Genomic DNA, 16,307 nt, shown 5'->3' on the forward strand with positions numbered 1-16,307 from the left:
CTAATATCTATCCAACATACGTCTGTAGTCTGAGGATAATGTGAAATATTATGAGTAATTTAAGTTTGGGGATCAAATAAATGCATCGTGAGGATCTGAAAGCGTCAGAATCTGCAGTGTCACAGATTAACTTGTGATCCAGCGGGATCTGGAGGAATATGGGCTGTAAAACACTCGATCTCCTGGGATGTTATTATCTTATCCTCAGTTAGGGTTGTAGCAGGCTACTTTAAATGTTTAACTGTTATTGTTGATTATTTTTCTTACCGCAATTAGGAACCTGTCATGATGTGTGACCATGTTAATGCAGTCAGCTGTCATCTTATTCCCTTCTGTTGTTTTCAGGACGCCACATTATTTGGTTTGCATGCAGAACAACTTTAAATCATCACGTTTTTCAAGTTACTGGCAATAGAGTATTGCTTTGTCTACTTTTTACTATTGGTCTAAATTGTTTGCTTCACTGGTGCAATTAGAATGACAAAAAGGAACTCAGCACAAAACATTGATTGGGAGGAAATGTTTGTCATTTCAGAGTTAGGAGATAATATTATCTTGACCATCTGTGGAAAATCTGTTAAAATAAAAGGAGGGATTAAGAGTATAAGTGAGATTAAACCCGCGGCCGATGTTGCTTTAACTTGCAGGGCGTCTGTTTATCTGCTGAGCTATTGATATGAACACTCCATCTGACCCTGTCTGCTCTGCCTGTTGTAGAGCTGGTCTAGATAAACTCTAGATCAACTGGTCACAGTTAATGTTTCAGAGTCCGCTGTTCGCTTAAAACATGTTTGAATTCCAGAATATCAGATATTATTACTATTTTTTCCTTCTTTACTCTTAGAACAGAATGGGGCCTCCCCGTTAGAGACAGTTAGACAGTAGGTTATGCTCTGCTATTAAAAGAAAAAATAATAACCAGATCTTTGTTTTCGATCAGATATCTACCGTAAAATCTCCCTTTTTTATTTATTCATTGTTTGGCTGCAGTCAGCTGGAGGCTCTGCTGCTTCTTTTAATGCTTTAGTTCAGCAGGTTCTGCATTTGTTCGCCCCGATGCCCAAAATATCACATATATTCACACAATATATAAACTGAATTCAGAGATTTCACTCTTCCCCGCAGCAGTTATGTTATTTTGCTTTGTTCCTGCAACACATCTTAAACTTTAAAGACATTTATAACTCCTCTGGGAACGAGTTGGGCTGTAAGTAATTAGTTTCCCTCCATATAAACAGTCGGCGCTTTTCAGAAAAAAAGAGGAAATTTTTATTTTCGCTCGTTTTAACTTACAAGACATACAGGACGACAGAAAAATGGCAGAATGACACCGTTAGTTGTTCCCATTGACCTTTTATTGCACTGGCCGTTTTTCCTTCTCATGCAGCTTTCTGTGTTTTTTCTACTCGGTTCTTTCTCTCATCGCTGAGGCTCTGAAACAAACAGATAAACAACAGCAGGACAAGTTCCTCAAATCTCTGTGCGGGTTTGGAGAAAACCCTAAAACATGCTAGATGCTTTCTTAATGCAATTAAATACCTTTGTGACGGTGACTTCTTAAAATCTCAACGTATTTCGTATCGATCAGCTAACAAAATAATTTGTAGTTCTTGGAGTCTACACGCAGTTTACTTCCTGTTTGAGGCGAGGGGTCCTGAAAAGCCCGCCCAAAAATCAGCTGTTTTCCAGCTGCCGTCACCAGTTGATCTGTCACACCGGTAAATCAACGCGCTGCTCTCAGCTGAGTTGGATGGGACACTGTGCGGCCGCGACGCATCTTTAGTTCTGGTAACGTTTCTTACCTGTTAATTTTATTATTTTCCCAGTGAAACCACATGATTTATTTATAAGCTACTAACTGAAAATGGCTGCATTGGTTTGTAGATGGATATCAGGAAATTCCTCACATGAAGCAGAGACAGGGAAGCAGTAAAACAAGATGAGAGAGGGAGGTAAGGTCCCGTTATGAATTAGTGATTTAAGCTAAGCAGTTACATTAGGGACGTTATTAGCAATATGATAAATATTTACATAATTATAAGTTTACGTTTTGAAGGTGCTGGAGTAGGAAAAGGGAGGAGGAGGTGAGACTGACAGGCATGAGACAGGAGAGAGACAGGAGAGAGACAGGTGAAGGACAGGAGAGACAGGAGAGAGACAGGTGAAGGACAGGAGAGAGACAGGACCATGAAGGTGATGAGGGAGCAAAAACCAGCTTCCACAAACAAGAAGGGGACATTAGTGACTTAGGGGGAAACATGATGGTCCTAAAGAAGTGAAGTTGTCCCACTATCCCCAGGACAAATTTGGAGTAAAAAAACTTTCATTTAATTCAAAATGGTTTGAAAGCTTTTCCTGGTTGAAAAGAAATCCTTGTCATCAAGGATATGCAGTGTTTTCAACTTGCTTGATAACATCATGTTCCCCACACTAACGCAGGTCATCCAGATCTCCATCCCAGACTACAGCTGGAGGGGTGAAAGGTCATTCAGTGAGTGGAGAAGGATCCACACTTGGCTGAACTGCACAATGGGACCAGACAGGCTCCATCATCTGGCTATTTTATCAGTGGAAAAGGAAGAACTTTCTAAGCTGAGTCACAGTGAAGTGATTGACCACTTTGCAAAAATGAAAAATAGGAGGAACACTTAAATGATCAAAAAATCAAATAAAAACTTAGCTCAGGATGAGTTAAACTTTCCCCCAAACTAAAACTCTGAAACCTAGGAATTAATGATTACTTCAGAATGTGTTTAAGGAAACTTTTTATTTTTAAAGTTGGTAATGTCTTATTTTTTATAGCTGCAATGTTGAAAATGTTAATGTAGGTTAAAACAAATATGCTCTTATCCTCATTAATATCTCAGTGTGCTTGTCTGTAGTTGTGTATGGCAGGAGGCGCATATGCGGTAGGGGGCCAGTGCCCCAGGAAAGCTTTGTGCCTAGCAACGCCCCTGTTCGTTTAGTTTAGTTTTACTGTTTGCAGTGATGACGCGCTCGGGCGCCATCTTTGTAGTCTCAGACTGTTTTTTCAGAAGTGAGACATCCTCTCTAATAGACGATCTCCGGACGGAGTGCGTGCCTGTGCGTGTGTCTGTCGGTTCACGTCATCTCAGACGTCACAGCCTGCCGTTGGTCCAGCTCAGCTGGTCCAGCACCGAACCGAAGCCGATATTCGCTCCGGATCTTCCAGAACCGGAACTTTCCTAAACGAGTTGGACCGAGAGGACAGAGACCGACCCGGGGCGGAACCGCAGCCGTTAACGCTGGTGACGTCAGACTGCCTGTTTGTCACTTACCGGAACCGACCAGGATCGGTGGGACCGAGCGGCGATGGAGAGGAAGAGGACGGACTGTCCGGCTCTGCCGCCCGGATGGAAGAAGGAGGAAGTGATCCGGAAGTCCGGACTGAGCGCCGGAAAGAGTGACGTCTACTACTACAGGTGACCCAGCGAACCAGAACCGAACCGCTGAGGAGCAACTGCTCTGCAGAACCAGATCTACAGGTCCTGATTATCATTCCCAGGGACAGGACCGACAGGGTCCGGTTCTGGACCTGGACCTGATGACCGGGTTTGGTTCTGGACCTGGACCTGATGGCAGGGTCCCGTTCTGGACCTGGACCTGATGGCAGGGTCCCGTTCTGGACCTGGACCTGATGACCGAGTCCGGTTCTGGACCTGGACCTGATGGCAGGGTCCGGTTCTGGACCTGGACCTGATGGCAGGGTCCCGTTCTGGACCTGGACCTGATGGCAGGGTCCCGTTCTGGACCTGGACCTGATGGGAGGTTTGCTTCTTTTTACTGTCTGTGTGTTCAGGTCCTGCTGGGCTCCCTTAAAGGCCAGACCCTGTTCTTTTGACCCAGTTCCGTTGACCCGGTTCTGGATGGTTTGGTTTGTCTGGAACAGTTTAGAGGAATTAAATTAAAAGAGTCCAATAGAACCCAGTGAGCTCAGACCCAGAGCCCGGTTCTGGGTGGAGGAAACTTTGATGTTCAGGTGGTTCCAGGTCAGGTTCAGGGTCCTTGTCAGGATCCAGGTCAGGATCAGGGTCCACGTCAGGATCAGGATGCATGTTAGGGTCCATGTCAGGATCCAGGTCAGGATCAGGATCCATGTCAGGATCCAGGTCAGGATCAGGGTACACGTCAGGGTCCAGGTCAGGATCAGGGTCCATGTCAGGATCAGGGTCCATGTCACGACCAGGATCCATGTCAGGATCAGGATCCAGGTCAGGATCCAGGTCAGGATCAGGGTCCATGTCATGATCAGGGTCCATGTCAGGATCAGGGTCCATGTCACGACCAGGATCCATGTCAGGATCAGGATCCAGGTCAGGATCCAGGTCAGGATCAGGGTACATGTCATGATCAGGGTCCATGTCAGGATCAGGATGCATGTCAGGGTCCAGGTCAGGATCAGGATCCATGTTAGGGTCCATGTCAGGATCCAGGTCAGGATCAGGATCCATGTCAGGATCCAGGTCAGGATCAGGGTCCACGTCAGGGTCCAGGTCAGGATCAGGGTCCATGTCAGGATCAGGGTCCATGTCACGACCAGGATCCATGTCAGGATCAGGATCCAGGTCAGGATCCAGGTCAGGATCAGGGTCCATGTCATGATCAGGGTCCATGTCAGGATCAGGGTCCATGTCAAGACCAGGATCCATGTCAGGATCAGGATCCAGGTCAGGATCCAGGTCAGGATCAGGGTCCATGTCAGGATCCAGGTCAGGATCAGGGTCCATGTCAGGACCAGGGTCCATGTCACGACCAGGATCCATGTCAGGACCAGGGTCCATGTCACGACCAGGATCCATGTCAGGATCAGGATCCATGTCAGGATCAGGATCCATGTCAGGATCCAGGTCAGGATCAGGGTCCATGTCAGGATCAGGATCCATGTCACGACCAGGATCCATGTCAGGATCAGGATCCAGGTCAGGATCAGGGTCCATGTCACGACCAGGATCCATGTCAGGACCAGGGTCCATGTCACGACCAGGATCCATGTCAGGATCAGGATCCATGTCAGGATCAGGGTCCATGTCAGGATCAGGGTCCATGTCAGGACCAGGGTCCATGTCACGACCAGGATCCATGTCAGGACCAGGGTCCATGTCACGACCAGGATCCATGTCAGGATCAGGATCCATGTCAGGATCAGGATCCATGTCAGGATCAGGGTCCATGTCAGGATCAGGATCCATGTCACGACCAGTATCCATGTCAGGATCAGGATCCAGGTCAGGATCAGTGTCCAAGTCAGGATCGGGATCCATGTCAGGGTCCAGGTCAGGATCAGTGTCCACGTCAGGGTCCATGTCAGGATCAGGATCCATGTCAGGATCAGGATCCATGTCAGGATCCAGGTCAGGATCAGGGTCCATGTCAGGATCAGGATCCATGTCACGACCAGGATCCATGTCAGGATCAGGATCCAGGTCAGGATCAGTGTCCAAGTCAGGATCAGGATCCATGTCAGGGTCCAGGTCAGGATCAGTGTCCACGTCAGGATCAGGATCCATGTCACGACCAGGATCCATGTCAATATCAGGATCCATGTCAGGATCCAGGTCAGGATCAGGGTCTATGTCAGGATCAGGATCCATGTCAGGGTCCATGTCAGGATCAGTGTCCACGTCAGGATCAGGGTCCATGTCACGACCAGGATCCATGTCAATATCAGGATCCATGTCAGGATCCAGGTCAGGATCAGGGTCCATGTCACGACCAGGATCCAAGTCAGGATCAGGGTCCATGTCACGACCAGGATCCAAGTCAGGATCAGGATCCAGGTCAGGATCAGGGTCCACGTCAGGATCGGGATCCATGTCAGGGTCCATGTCAGGATTGGGATCCATGTCAGGGTCCATGTAAGGATCAGGGTCCATGTCAGGATCAGGATCCATGTCAGGATCCAGGATCAGGGTCCATGTCGGGATCCAGGTCAGGATCAGGGTCCACATCACGATCGGGATCCATATCACAACCAGGATCCATGTCAGGATCAGGATCAATGTCAGGATCAGGATCCATGTCAGGATCCAGGTCAGGATCAGGATCCAGGTCAGGATCAGGATCCACGTTAGGATCAGGATCCATGTCAGGATCAGGTTCCATGTCAGGATCAGGATCCAGGTCAGGATCAGGATCCATGTCAGGATCAGGATCCATGTCAGGATCATGATCCATGTCAGGATCCAGGTCAGGATCAGGATCCAGGTCAGGATCAGGATCCATGTCACGATCATGGTCCGTGTCAGGATCAGGATCCATGTCAGGATCAGGATCCATGTCAGGATCCGGGTCCAGGTCAGGATCAGTGTCCATGTCACAATCATGGTCCGTGTCAGGATCAGGATCCATGTCAGGATCAGGGTCCAGGTCAGGATCAGGGTCCATGTCACGATCATGGTCCGTGTCAGGATCAGGATCCATGTCAGGATCAGGGTCCAGGTCAGGATCAGGGTCCATGTCACGATCATGGTCCGTGTCAGGATCAGGATCCATGTCAGGATCAGGGTCCAGGTCAGGATCAGTGTCCATGTCACGATCATGGTCCGTGTCAGGATCAGGATCCGGGTCCAGGTCAGGATCAGTGTCCATGTCACGATCATGGTCCGTGTCAGGATCAGGATCCATGTCAGGATCAGGGTCCAGGTCAGGATCAGGGTCCAGGTCAGGATCAGGATTCATGTCAGGATCAAGATCCATGTCAGGATCAGGGTCCATGTCAGGATCAGGGTCCATGTCAGGATCAAGATCCATGTCAGGATCAGGGTCCGTGTCAGGATCAGGATCCATGTCAGGATCAGGATTCATGTCAGGATCAGGGTCCATGTCAGGATCAAGATCCATGTCAGGATCAGGGTCCGTGTCAGGATCAGGATCCATGTCAGGATCAGGGTCCAGGTCAGGATCAGGGTCCATGTCACGATCATGGTCCGTGTCAGGATCAGGATCCATGTCAGGATCAGGGTCCAGGTCAGGATCAGTGTCCATGTCACGATCATGGTCCGTGTCAGGATCAGGATCCATGTCAGGATCCGGGTCCAGGTCAGGATCAGTGTCCATGTCACGATCATGGTCCGTGTCAGGATCAGGATCCATGTCAGGATCAGGGTCCAGGTCAGGATCAGGGTTCATGTCAGGATCACGATCCATGTCAGGATCAGGATTCATGTCAGGGTCCATGTCAGGACCAGGGTCCATGTCAGGACCAGGGTCCATGTCAGGATCACGATCCATGTCAGGATCAGGATTCATGTCAGGGTCCATGTCAGGACCAGGGTCCATGTCAGGATCAGGGTCCAGGATCAGGTCCAAGATCAGGTCCAGGTCTGAGCATACAGGTTAGATGAACTCAGTGAACAGACTGGATCTGGTTCCAGCTCAGTGAGAACCTGCTGGTGTCGGTGTGAACAGACTGGATCTGGTTCCAGCTCAGTGAGAACCTGCTCAGACTGGATGTGGTTTTCTAGATAAAGAGCAACGTCGACATGTTGATGGTTCACAGCTAAAGACCTCTGCATGCTGCTCACTGCTGCATGAAGGAAACCTTTGGTTTATCTGAAGAGAACTCTGCTGCCTCTCCTTTATCACAACATGGAGAAATAGCTGTGATGGGTTTGAGTCTTAATGATTGGCTTTATTAAAACAGAGCGGTAGGAATATAATCTTAGACTCGGTTCTTTATTTGTACTGAACCAATGAGCTGGTTGTTCTGGTCCGGACCTGCTGGCCTGGGTGGGCCCTCTGCCCCCTCCTTCCTAACCCTGCAGCCAAAGTAATTTATTTTATCCGCAGCGGGTCACACAGGAAGCGGCTCCTGCTGCAGGCCTGCAGCGAGGCGTCGGCTCTGTCGCTTCCTGTCGATCGGCGGCTCAGGCCCGGCTTAGCCAGCAGTCGGTCACTTCCTGAAAGATTCACTTTCAGTTCATGATGTGACTCATCAGACTTACCAGAAAAGGAAATTAGTCAGCGGCTTACTGGAAAAGCAGCCGCCTGCTGAGGCCTCTAGAGCTACAGCTTCTAGAGCACAGACCATAGATCCTGAATAAAAGAAAGGGGACTAAGTACTGGACCTCCTGACTGTTAACCAGACAGAAGCAGAACCTGACCAGAGAAATGTTTCCATCGATGGGGACATTAGAGAGATTCAAAGGTTCTGATCTATCTGATGGCTGCTCTGTCAGCTACGCAAACAGCAATACCTCTGACCCACGAGTTTAACTGAAACCCCTGGGAACCTGCAGAACCCCGTTCATCAGCCTTTAGAACTCCTGGTCTTTTCTGATGACTTGGTCATCGGTGATGACTGATCCTTCACCTGAGATTGGTCAGAACCGATTCTGGTTCTGTGGCCGATGTTCGTTGGTTCTGTGGCCGATGTTCGTTGGTTCTGAGGCCGATGTTTGTTGGTTCTGTGGCCGATGTTCGTTGGTTCTGTGGCCGATGTTCGTTGGTTCTGAGGCCGATGTTCGTTGGTTCTGAGGCCGATGTTCGTTGGTTCTGTGGCCGATGTTCGTTGGTTCTGTGGCCGATGTTCGTTGGTTCTGAGGCCGATGTTCGTTGGTTCTGAGGCCGATGTTCGTTGGTTCTGTGGCCGATGTTCGTTGGTTCTGTGGCCGATGTTCGTTGGTTCTGAGGCCGATGTTCGTCGGTTCTGAGGTCGATGTTCGTCGGTTCTGTGGCCGATGTTCGTCGGTTCTGTGGTCGATGTTTGTTGGTTCTTTGGCCGATGTTTGTCGGTTCTGAGGCGGATGTTTGTCGGTTCTGTGGCCGATGTTTGTTGGTTCTGTGGCCGATGTTTGTTGGTTCTGTGGCCGATGTTCGTTGGTTCTGAGGCCGATGTTCGTTGGTTCTGTGGCCGATGTTTGTTGGTTCTGTGGCCGATGTTTGTTGGTTCTGTGGCCGATGTTTGTTGGTTCTGTGTCCGATGTTTGTTGGTTCTGTGGCCGATGTTCGTTGGTTCTGAGGTCGATGTTCGTCGGTTCTGTGGCCGATGTTCGTTGGTTCTGTGGCCGATGTTCGTTGGTTCTGTGGCCGATGTTCGTTGGTTCTGTGGCCGATGTTTGTTGGTTCTGTGGCCGATGTTTGTTGGTTCTGTGGCCGATGTTTGTTGGTTCTGTGGCCGATGTTTGTTGGTTCTGTGGCCGATGTTTGTCGGTTCTGAGGCCGATGTTCGTCGGTTCTGTGGTCGATGTTCGTTGGTTCTGTGGCCGATGTTTGTTGGTTCTGTGGTCGATGTTTGTTGGTTCTGTGGCCGATGTTTGACTGTCATATTGGTTGTGTCACGTAGATTTTAGTTTGCTATGGATCATCCATCAGTGTCTGTAGGGATGGAGTCGCTCCGTTCTGAAGGGAACTAGCATGTTGGGAACAGCAGGCGTCAAAGTGAGGAAGAGGAGAACAACTTTCTGTGCTTCTTCTCCCTTCATGTTCTGTCTGAGCAGAACCTCTCATGGCGTTTATCACCCGTGTCCTCATTTACTCTTCTTCTTCAGTCCGACAGGAAAGAAGTTCCGGAGTAAGCCTCAGCTGGCTCGTTACCTCGGAAACGCCGTGGACTTGGCATGTTTTGACTTTCGCACGGGGAAGATGATGCCTGGAAAGCTGCAGAAGAACAAGCAGAAGTTCCGACACGACGCACTCAGCCTGGCTAAGGTAACCTGTAGGGCGGGGCTTAGGCAGATGACCAGATTTTCCTGCTGGGAGGGAGCAGCTGCCATAGAGCGCCCAGGCTGTCTGACTGGGATCTTCTGGGTTCCTAAGCCTGCTTTCAGTCGCTGTTTAAGATGCGACTCATCCTGATGTCAGAGTAACTCTACCTTTTTTTTCCTGCAGGGAGGGAAACCAGACCTGAACACGGCTCTGCCCATCAGACAGACAGCGTCCATTTTCAAACAGCCTGTTACCAAGGTAACCAGTCACCCTGGAAACAAGGTGAAGACAGACCTGCAGAGGGCCGTTGAGCCGCCCCGACAGGTGAGACCCTGACATTCTCCCAGTGTCTGGCAGGAACCTGAGGAACCCGGGTTTCTCCAGGCAGGAACTTCTGGGATTAACACTGTTCTCGTCTGCAGCTGTTCTGGGAAAGGCGGCTCAGAGGTTTGCGCTCGTCAGACGTCTCTGAGGAAGTCCTCCATGCCATGGAGCTCCCCAAAGGCCTGCAGGGTAACCCAGACCTCCAGTCAATCCGGCCTCCTACTCCCAGTTTAGCCCCTGACTCCCCCGCCTTCTTTCCTCTGCAGGTATCGGGCCGGACTCTAGCGATGATGTTCTGCTGTCGGCCATCGCCAGCGCGCTGCACATGAGCTCGACTCCCATCATGGGCCAGACGTCGGTGGCGGTCGAGAAGAACCCGACCATCTGGCTGAACACCGCACAGCCGCTCTGCAAGTCCTTCACCGTGACGGACGAGCAGATCCGGTGAGAGCCGCTGGGAGCTGGGAAGGTTTACTGGCCGGATCTCCATTCTGTGTTAGAACCAAACCAGAATCTCTCTCCCAGTCTCAGTAGAACCTCCTGATAACCAGATTCATTAAACCCTGGAGGTCCAGGTTCTTCAGAAGCTTCTCCCTCAGAAGAACCTTGATGGAGCTCATTAGTGATCAGAACCTGATGTATGTGCAGGGAGCAGGAGCTGAAGGTCTACCAAGCCCGGAGGGTTCTGGAGGAGGCGCTGACCGCCGACGGCTTGGCTAGAGCCGCTGAGAACAGCCGGGTTCCACTCCGAGGGAAGACGGCGTAACAACGGACAGGTGGGTCAGGGAACGAGGCTCACAGTGGGCTGCACTGTTCACTGGATCAGGTTGACCTCTGCTGGTTGTCACGGTAACCAGGTGTCTGGGTTTACAATAAAGCAGTAAGGCACGACGTGTCTGAGGAACCGTCTAAAGAAGCGTCTGAGGTCAGAGGAACCGTCTGAGGTCAGAGGGAGCGTCTGAGGTCAGAGGGAGCGTCTGAGGTCAGAGGAACCGTCTGAGGTCAGAGGAACCGTCTGAGGTCAGAGGGAGCGTCTGAGGTCAGAGGGAGCGTCTGAGGTCAGAGGAACCGTCTGAGGTCAGAGGAACCGTCTGAGGTCAGAGGGAGCGTCTGAGTTCAGAGGGAGCGTCTGAGGTCAGAGGGAGCGACTGAGTTCAGAGGGAGCATCTGAGGTCAGAGGAACCGTCTGAGGTCAGAGGAACCGTCTGAGGTCAGAGGGAGCGTCTGAGGTCAGAGGAACCGTCTGAGGTCAGAGGAACCGTCTGAGGTCAGAGGGAGCGTCTGAGGTCAGAGGAACCGTCTGAGGTCAGAGGGAGCGTCTGAGGTCAGAGGAACCGTCTTAGGTCAGAGGGAGCGTCTGAGGTCAGAGGAACCGTCTGAGGTCAGAGGGAGCGTCTGAGGTCAGAGGGAGCGTCTGAGGTCAGAGGAACCGTCTGAGGTCAAAGGGAGCGACTGAGGTCAGAGGGAGCGTCTGAGGTCAGAGGAACCGTCTTAGGTCAGAGGGAGCGTCTGAGGTCAGAGGGAGCGTCTGAGGTCAGAGGGAGCGTCTGAGGTCAGAGGAACCGTCTGAGGACAGAGGAACCGTCTGAGGTCAGAGGGAGCGTCTGAGGTCAGGGGAACCGTCTGAGGTCAAAGGGAGCGACTGAGGTCAGAGGGAGCGACTGAGGTCAGAGGGAGCGTCTGAGGTCAGAGGAACCGTCTGAGGTCAGAGGGAGCGTCTGAGGTCAGAGGAACCGTCTGAGGTCAGAGGGGGCGTCTGAGGTCAGAGGGAGCGTCTGAGGTCAGAGGAACCGTCTGAGGTCAGAGAAACCGTCTGAGGTCAGAGGAACCGTCTGAGGTCAGAGGGAGCGTCTGAGGTCAGAGGGGGCGTCTGAGGTCAGAGGGAGCGTCTGAGGTCAGAGGAACCGTCTGAGGTCAGAGGGAGCGTCTGAGTTCAGAGGGGGCGTCTGAGGTCAGAGGGAGCGTCTGAGGTCAGAGGAACCGTCTGAGGTCAGAGGAACCGTCTGAGGTCAGAGGAACCGTCTGAGGTCAAAGGGAGCGACTGAGGTCAGAGGGAGCGACTGAGGTCAGAGGGAGCGTCTGAGGTCAGAGGAACCGTCTGAGGTCAGAGGGGGCGTCTGAGGTCAGAGGGAGCGTCTGAGGTCAGAGGAACCGTCTGAGGTCAGAGAAACCGTCTGAGGTCAGAGGAACCGTCTGAGGTCAGAGGGAGCGTCTGAGGTCAGAGGGGGCGTCTGAGGTCAGAGGGAGCGTCTGAGGTCAGAGGAACCGTCTGAGGTCAGAGGGGGCGTCTGAGGTCAGAGGGAGCGTCTGAGGTCAGAGGAACCGTCTGAGGTCAGAGAAACCGTCTGAGGTCAGAGGAACCGTCTGAGGTCAGAGGGAGCGTCTGAGGTCAGAGGGGGCGTCTGAGGTCAGAGGGAGCGTCTGAGGTCAGAGGAACCGTCTGAGGTCAGAGGGAGCGTCTGAGTTCAGAGGGGGCGTCTGAGGTCAGAGGGAGCGTCTGAGGTCAGAGGAACCGTCTGAGGTCAGAGGAACCGTCTGAGGTCAGAGGGGGCGTCTGAGGTCAGAGGGAGCGACTGAGGTCAGAGGGAGCGTCTGAGGTCAGAGGAACCGTCTGAGGTCAGAGAAACCGTCTGAGGTCAGAGGAACCGTCTGAGGTCAGAGGAACCGTCTGAGGTCAGAGGGAGCGACTGAGGTCAGAGGGAGCGTCTGAGTTCAGAGGGAGCGTCTGAGGTCAGAGGGAGCGTCTGAGTTCAGAGGGAGCGTCTGAGGTCAGAGGGAGCGTCTGAGGTCAGAGGAACCGTCTGAGGTCAGAGGGAGCGACTGAGGTCAGAGGGAGCGACTGAGGTCAGAGGGAGCGTCTGAGGTCAGAGGGAGCGTCTGAGGTCAGAGGAACCGTCTGAGGTCAGAGGGAGCGTCTGAGGTCAGAGGGAGCGTCTGAGGTCAGAGGGAGCGTCTGAGTTCAGAGGGAGCGTCTGAGGTCAGAGGGAGCGTCTGAGGTCAGAGGGAGCGTCTGAGGTCAGAGGAACCGTCTGAGGTCAGAGGGAGCGTCTGAGGTCAGACGGAGCGTCTGAGGTCAGAGGGAGCGTCTGAGTTCAGAGGGAGCGTCTGAGGTCAGAGGGAGCGTCTGAGGTCAGAGGAACCGTCTGAGGTCAGAGGGAGCGTCTGAGGTCAGAGGAACCGTCTGAGGTCAAAGGGAGCGTCTGAGGTCAGAGGGAGCGTCTGAGGTCAGAGGGAGCGTCTGAGGTCAGAGGGAGCGTCTGAGGTCAGAGAAACCGTCTGAGGTCAGAGGAACCGTCTGAGGTCAGAGGGAGCGTCTGAGGTCAGAGGAACCGTCTGAGGTCAGAGGGAGCGTCTGAGGTCAGAGGAACCGTCTGAGGTCAGAGGAACCGTCTGAGGTCAGAGGGAGCGTCTGAGGTCAGAGGAACCGTCTGAGGTCAGAGGAACCGTCTGAGGTCAGAGGGAGCGTCTGAGGTCAGAGGAACCGTCTGAGGTCAGAGGGAGCGTCTGAGGTCAGAGGAACCGTCTTAGGTCAGAGGGAGCGTCTGAGGTCAGAGGAACCGTCTGAGGTCAGAGGGAGCGTCTGAGGTCAGAGGGAGCGTCTGAGGTCAGAGGAACCGTCTGAGGTCAAAGGGAGCGACTGAGGTCAGAGGGAGCGTCTGAGGTCAGAGGAACCGTCTTAGGTCAGAGGGAGCGTCTGAGGTCAGAGGGAGCGTCTGAGGTCAGAGGGAGCGTCTGAGGTCAGAGGAACCGTCTGAGGTCAGAGGGAGCGTCTGAGGTCACAGGAACCGTCTGAGGACAGAGGAACCGTCTGAGGTCAGAGGGAGCGTCTGAGGTCAGAGGGAGCGTCTGAGGTCAGGGGAACCGTCTGAGGTCAAAGGGAGCGACTGAGGTCAGAGGGAGCGACTGAGGTCAGAGGGAGCGTCTGAGGTCAGAGGAACCGTCTGAGGTCAGAGGGAGCGTCTGAGGTCAGAGGAACCGTCTGAGGTCAGAGGGGGCGTCTGAGGTCAGAGGGAGCGTCTGAGGTCAGAGGAACCGTCTGAGGTCAGAGAAACCGTCTGAGGTCAGAGGAACCGTCTGAGGTCAGAGGGAGCGTCTGAGGTCAGAGGGGGCGTCTGAGGTCAGAGGGAGCGTCTGAGGTCAGAGGAACCGTCTGAGGTCAGAGGGAGCGTCTGAGTTCAGAGGGGGCGTCTGAGGTCAGAGGGAGCGTCTGAGGTCAGAGGAACCGTCTGAGGTCAGAGGAACCGTCTGAGGTCAAAGGGAGCGACTGAGGTCAGAGGAACCGTCTGAGGTCAGAGGGAGCGTCTGAGGTCAGAGGGAGCGTCTGAGGTCAGAGGGAGCGTCTGAGTTCAGAGGGAGCGTCTGAGGTCAGAGGGAGCGTCTGAGGTCAGAGGGAGCGTCTGAGGTCAGAGGAACCGTCTGAGGTCAGAGGGAGCGTCTGAGGTCAGAGGGAGCGTCTGAGGTCAGAGGGAGCGTCTGAGTTCAGAGGGAGCGTCTGAGGTCAGAGGGAGCGTCTGAGGTCAGAGGAACCGTCTGAGGTCAGAGGGAGCGTCTGAGGTCAGAGGAACCGTCTGAGGTCAAAGGGAGCGTCTGAGGTCAGAGGGAGCGTCTGAGGTCAGAGGGAGCGTCTGAGGTCAGAAGGTTCTCCAATGTTTGGTGGGTCATGGATGTTCTGTTGGACTTAGATGGTCCAGATTGTCCTGCAGACACCTTGCGGCTGATCTGCTGAGGGACATTAGGATCCAGGTGTCTCCAAGCTTTGGCCTTCTGGTTGATGGTTGGTTCTGGACTTATGACTACTTGGTGGTCTAGGACCCGCCCCCTTCTGACCCTCTGGAGGTCTTCTTGTTTCCCTTTTCAGCTAAATCTGCTCGTTTGATGGTGAGAATTAACCAATCAGAGGCTCTCACAGCCATGACATCATCACATGGACCGTCCAGCTGGGTGTAGATGGTTCTGGATGGTTCTGAGGTTTTAAACTTTGTCCTTCTGTCCTCAGGGCCCTCCTGTCCACCTTCCTCAGGGATCTCCTCCTCATCTTCATCCAGCCTCTAACCCTGACCCCCCCCCCACAGACCCGTCAGCGACCAACCAGCTCTCCTTCCACCTCGTTGCCTCGCCAAACCTCCTTTGGACCCGGAGCAGCAGGACCGACGGCTTTGGCAGCAAACCGAGCCTCAGCAGAACCGGCGCCATCTGGACTCAGCAGTGCCGCCATTAACGCGCGGAGAGCGGCGCTATCCCGTGACCCCAGCTCAGGCTGCTAACCCCCACAGAGCTCCTGATTGGTGGAGGCTATCATGACCTTCAGGGATTAATATAATGATGATGACGATGATGAGAGTTTACAGATTCAGAACTTATTTAAAGAAATTTTATACTTCAGAGAATTTTAGTGGACGCTTCTTCAGCTGGAGAAAATAAAAGATTATATTCACCGTTGGTCTGTGGTTCTTCTCCCCATGGCCGAGGCTCAGCTGACCTCCTAGACCTCCAGCCCGTCGCTTCCAGTCCACCTTCCAGGGAGAACGTCGGTCCGCTCAGAGTCTGCTGCTAATGATTTAGCTCATGGTTCCAAGGGGCCCACATGGGGTCACCCATCAACCAGGTGGCGATTCGTCTACAGAAACTAAGCTAAACACTAAAGATGATGAAGGAAAACATTTATTCTGTTTGCACTATTTCTATGTTCCCACCATGTCATATCAGGTCCCATCATAGAGCTAGATCAACCAGATCAGTGATTGACTTTAGAGGATGAGTAGGTAAAGATGGTAGATCTAGGCTGTTTCTAAACGTTTCTAACCACTAAATCCCTCCGTCACTATAGAGAGCGGGGACAGATCATCACTACTTTAAAGGTGCATTGTGGGAAAATTTGAGTCCACTACTTTTTCATCCACTAGACATTCAGACACTCATTTAAAATGGCATTATCACTAAAAAGTGATTACAGTTATTAAATGTAAATATCCTGCCAAACGTTTCCTAGCGCTCAGGTGATGTTAACTCTAAAGGCTAAGGCTTGTTTCTGCTGTATATTTATAAATAATTTATATATATTTATAATTTGCTTAATGCTGAAAGATCAGGGAAAAGTTACGGCTAACTACGGTTCTATGAATCCCGGATGACCGCCAGAGGCGGTGCTTAAAGCACGAATTATCACTGTTGCGTATGCACAGGTCGAGAATCTTATACCAACATAGTCACGTGTGACCCCAGGTTGCACCGGTGAGCCTATATAGTCACGTGACAGTGACAGCTCAGTCCCTTAATCTTCTCGCAAAAAACACGATGATTCCGAGGGACCGAGCGCT

The 16,307-nt window shown here is 52.2% G+C and overlaps 1 protein-coding gene across 4 annotated transcripts; it reads left to right on the plus strand.

Moving 5' to 3' along the window:
• Positions 1 to 3,085: 3,085 nt before the first annotated feature.
• On the plus strand, positions 3,086 to 15,425 carry LOC119779808 (methyl-CpG-binding domain protein 2-like). 4 transcript variants are annotated; one of them, XM_038279612.1, is made up of 8 exons: positions 3,613 to 3,643; positions 3,774 to 3,789; positions 9,510 to 9,669; positions 9,850 to 9,990; positions 10,089 to 10,179; positions 10,257 to 10,434; positions 10,639 to 10,766; positions 14,987 to 15,425. In XM_038279612.1, the coding sequence occupies exons 1-7, from the start codon at positions 3,628 to 3,630 to the stop codon at positions 10,754 to 10,756; spliced, it is 720 nt and encodes a 239-aa protein (XP_038135540.1). In that variant the 5' UTR covers positions 3,613 to 3,627; the 3' UTR covers positions 10,757 to 10,766; positions 14,987 to 15,425. The 4 variants fall into 4 exon arrangements, with proteins under 4 accessions (XP_038135537.1, XP_038135540.1, XP_038135539.1 ...); XM_038279611.1 differs by lacking the exon at positions 3,613 to 3,643 and adding an exon at positions 3,706 to 3,736; XM_038279609.1 differs by lacking the exons at positions 3,613 to 3,643; positions 3,774 to 3,789 and adding an exon at positions 3,086 to 3,443.
• The last annotated feature ends 882 nt before the right edge of the window (positions 15,426 to 16,307 follow it).

Source organism: Cyprinodon tularosa, unplaced genomic scaffold, assembly GCF_016077235.1.
Source record: "Cyprinodon tularosa strain WSP-4 unplaced genomic scaffold, ASM1607723v1 ctg1514, whole genome shotgun sequence".
NCBI lineage: Eukaryota > Metazoa > Chordata > Actinopteri > Cyprinodontiformes > Cyprinodontidae > Cyprinodon > Cyprinodon tularosa.

What these genes read in the sequence shown, in the direction of transcription:
- LOC119779808 (XM_038279609.1), top strand. Translation starts at nt 3,334, where the DNA reads ATGGAGAGGAAGAGGACGGACTGTCCGGCTCTGCCGCCCGGATGGAAG. An exon ending in ACGCACTCAGCCTGGCTAAG is followed by an intron (nt 9,670 to 9,849) that starts GTAACCTGTAGG and finishes TTTTTCCTGCAG; the next exon opens with GGAGGGAAACCAGACCTGAA. An exon ending in CCGTTGAGCCGCCCCGACAG is followed by an intron (nt 9,991 to 10,088) that starts GTGAGACCCTGA and finishes TCTCGTCTGCAG; the next exon opens with CTGTTCTGGGAAAGGCGGCT.